Source organism: Morone saxatilis, unplaced genomic scaffold (assembly GCF_004916995.1).
Source record: "Morone saxatilis isolate NCDOM2014 unplaced genomic scaffold, NCSU_SB_2.0 Contig18, whole genome shotgun sequence".
Taxonomy (NCBI): domain Eukaryota; kingdom Metazoa; phylum Chordata; class Actinopteri; family Moronidae; genus Morone; species Morone saxatilis.
In genome coordinates, this window is record NW_023339740.1 from 25,341,571 (window position 1) to 25,344,981 (window position 3,411).

The window sequence follows — 3,411 nt, forward strand, 5'->3', positions numbered from 1 at the left end:
AGAATTAGTTTGTGTAACAGCAGACATTTTATTTCACCATGAGTGCAGCTTGGAGGAAACAAGACAGACAACGTGGCACCTTGATTCAGTCAAAACATTAAAAACACTGAAGTGAAAAGTGTTGTGTTAGTTCATATTGACGAGGGATAGCAGTCATCCAGATATCAGGATGGTTCCTGAGGTAAGTGTGCACCCAGAACATCTGCAGCGTCCAGTGAACACGCAGTGTCTGGTGTGACGGGCAACTTGAACACTGGTTCACCTTTAACTACAGAGTGGCTCTGTAGGTGATTTAGTTAAGTTAAGGTTTAGTTAAGTTAGGAGTTTATTATTCTGTTGGGTGTTTTGGATGGATCCGGCCTCCTCAGTTTAAAATCACTCCTGGTTTATCTTGGTCATCTTGGCCCGCAGAATCTGGATCTCCAGACCGAGCTTCTCTCTCTCCAGCAGCAGGTTTCCTCTCTTCAGCTCCAGCAGATCCGCGTCCACGACCACGAGGCCCCGGGGCTCAATCTGCTGCTTCTGTTCCAGACCTGCCAACAGAACATAATTTAACAAGAACTAAACATTGATGTACACAATTATTATTAGTAGCAGCAGTCACACATAATGGTAAAAAGTTAATTGTGCTGGTTACCATCCTTTTCATCCGCTTTCTTATTTATGGACTTTATCTCCACCTCCACAGGATAATGGTCACTCACTTTCAGAGCCTGCAAAACAAACCATTATTTATTGATTGACAATGAATGCTAAATTAAATTGTGTGAGTCATTATATTATTCTAGATGAATGTGAACCAAGTTCAGTTGGACAGAATCAAACCAAGTGCCGGCTGCAGAAGCTGTTCTGATTCACTAAACAACTGGTTGCACCACACAAACTAGTTCTGATGTAGAGATTACTTGTTACAGAATATTTACACCCACTAACAGGGTGCAACTATTGTGTACAAATAATGAATAGCCGGTACCACCCAATTGAATTTGGTGATTTTATAACCTGTTCTGTAATGCTGAGGTCACACTTTAAGACTAAGGCTCTTAAGAACAGCACAATAATTAATTAATTAAGTTTGGTGAAATGACAACAGACCTGCTCCTCACTGAGTCCATAGGCCTTCTGGAAGTTGAAGGGTTTGGCAGAGTTTGGTACCACAGCCTGGAGCATGTCGTCTCCGTAAACCACTATCCTGAATAGACAAGAACAGTCAGTCTCTCGAGATGTCCACACTACATACAGTAGGTTATCCTTTTATATGGACAATGACATTACATTTTCCAGTTACCTGTCGTATGTGTGGTCGTTTCGGTTGCTCGCCGTGGTGTCGACATCATCTCCAATCAGCCAGTGGAAGTTCTTGTCGCTACGGATACGGATGCCCTTCATTTCCTTCTTGGAGACGTACAGGCCGTCCGCATTGAAGTCGCCCAGGATCATCACGTTCTAGAGCAAAAAGGTGGAAGAACATCAACCACAACCACAACAACAGTGGCCTAATGTGCCTCTAACAACACTTTTACTTATCATAATGTTGAATTGTTATAAAATAAAACTTATTTTAAAGAGGTGCATATTTTTCTGACAGACATGACTTTTTTTTTTTATTAGTTCAGCTGCTTCATCCCCTCGGATACTGGAACCGTGTTTGGGAATGACTGTATTAGATCACTGATTGATTGATTGATTGCATTGTTAGCACTGTCAGTGCATTGACGATGTCATGTCCTTACATCGGTTCTCCACTTCTTCTTGACGTCCTGGAAGACATCGTAGAGTTCATCCAGCTCCTTCTCCGAGTCGTCTGGTTTGGTGTGAACTGGGATCATCACTAGGTCCTTCAGCACTGTGGTGGACACACACACACACACACACCCCTTTAGAACAAAGTGTTTATATCTTTCTGACGATATTTCTTCCTCTCTAAAAACATTTATTTATTCTATTCTCTGCATGACAGACATCATTTACCTGTGTTGAGGCATCTGAATCGCAGGATGTAGGGATCTCTAGCGAAAACGTCTCCACTTTCAGTCATCTGGTCGTCATACTGATAGGATTCCACGAAGTCCACCATGTCATCCCTACACACATACACACGCACAAATTACTACATCATATTTTGATTATTCTGATGCAGCTTCAGAATTATCATCTAACTTGAATTCTGCTACAAATGTTTTTCATGTCTACAAGAGGTGAGTGTTTAAAAGATTGTTGCTTTAAGAGCTCAGATCATTTTGAGGCTAGCTTTGAACAGCTTTGTTCTGTTAGCTCTTTGATTGTTTTAACTGTACGCTTTGGTGACCCCTAGTGGTTTGGGAAACTCTGTCCCAAAGTGATGTACTGACAAACTGCTGTACAGACTCTGACCTCCTTTATAACTCAGTTGGTCATATTTATGGGGAGTCAGTGAGAATCTGCTGCAGGTGAACGCTCACCTGTACAGGAACATGAACTGCTCCTTGTACTGCTTTCGGCCCAGACGACTGCTGATCTTCAGAGTGTAGTGATGTGTCCTGTTGGATCTGGACAGACAGACAGACAGACAGACAGCATAGCTTCAAAGTTAGATCAAACTTATGTTCACTTTGGTGATCTTCTGAATTTTTATCTAGCGCCATCATCAGGTCAAACTTCTAATTTGTCCATTACTTTGGTTTATGAGCAAACACCTGCAAAACTATACTAACATTCCCATCAGTCTCAGCTGTACTAAACTAATATGGTGAACATGGTTTAGCATTGTTAGCATATTAGCAACCTAACATCAGGGACTCTGTGAGGCTTTAGTCTTGCTTTCATTATTTTGCCGTAAGTTGCACTACATGTAGAAAACTGCAATGTTGAGGAACTGACATCTTGATCTAAATAACAATAACAATAAAGACTCACTTGTTGAGTGCATCCAGGAGGATTTTTACAGAATCATTCGCGCTGATGTCCACCACCCTCCAGATCCACCAATGATGTCACTACATCAGGAATAGATAATGCAATAATCTGGGAGGCAAGAGAGAGAGAGAGAGAGAGAGAGAGAGAGAGAGAGAGAGAGAGCGAGGAGAGAGATGAGAGAGAGAGAGAGGCGCGATTCCATTTTGTTGTTTTGTTAAAATTTCTGGTTTCTCGTCTTTAAACAAAAAGTCATGAATCTTGATATTATTTATTTTATTTATTTTATATTCGGTAGCGTGACAAAAGCCAATCATGAGTTTAAAACACTGTTTTACATGTAAAAAAGCAGGTCATAGTGTGTGTGTGTGTGTGTGTTGTTACCTTAACCAGGATATTTAGGATATCTGGGTCTGACACTTTGTTTTTTCCAAACTTCTGGATGTTGAAAGATGCTATTTTCATGGTGGCTGCAGAGAAAAAAAAAAAAAAAGATTTAAGATTTTACTTTTAAAGCAC

At 40.8% G+C, this 3,411-nt stretch overlaps 1 protein-coding gene across 1 annotated transcript in view; it reads right to left on the reverse strand.

The window, feature by feature from the left end:
• LOC118328904 (deoxyribonuclease-1-like) overlaps positions 1-3,411 on the reverse strand; it is a gene marked incomplete in the record, with an annotated part of 9,726 nt that overhangs the window by 411 nt on the left and 5,904 nt on the right. Inside the window, 9 exon segments of the mRNA XM_035662834.1 lie at positions 1-533; positions 638-713; positions 1,096-1,192; positions 1,289-1,446; positions 1,734-1,846; positions 1,972-2,084; positions 2,442-2,528; positions 2,896-2,937; positions 3,221-3,362. Coding sequence (XP_035518727.1) covers positions 376-533; positions 638-713; positions 1,096-1,192; positions 1,289-1,446; positions 1,734-1,846; positions 1,972-2,084; positions 2,442-2,528; positions 2,896-2,937; positions 3,221-3,357 — 981 coding nt within the window.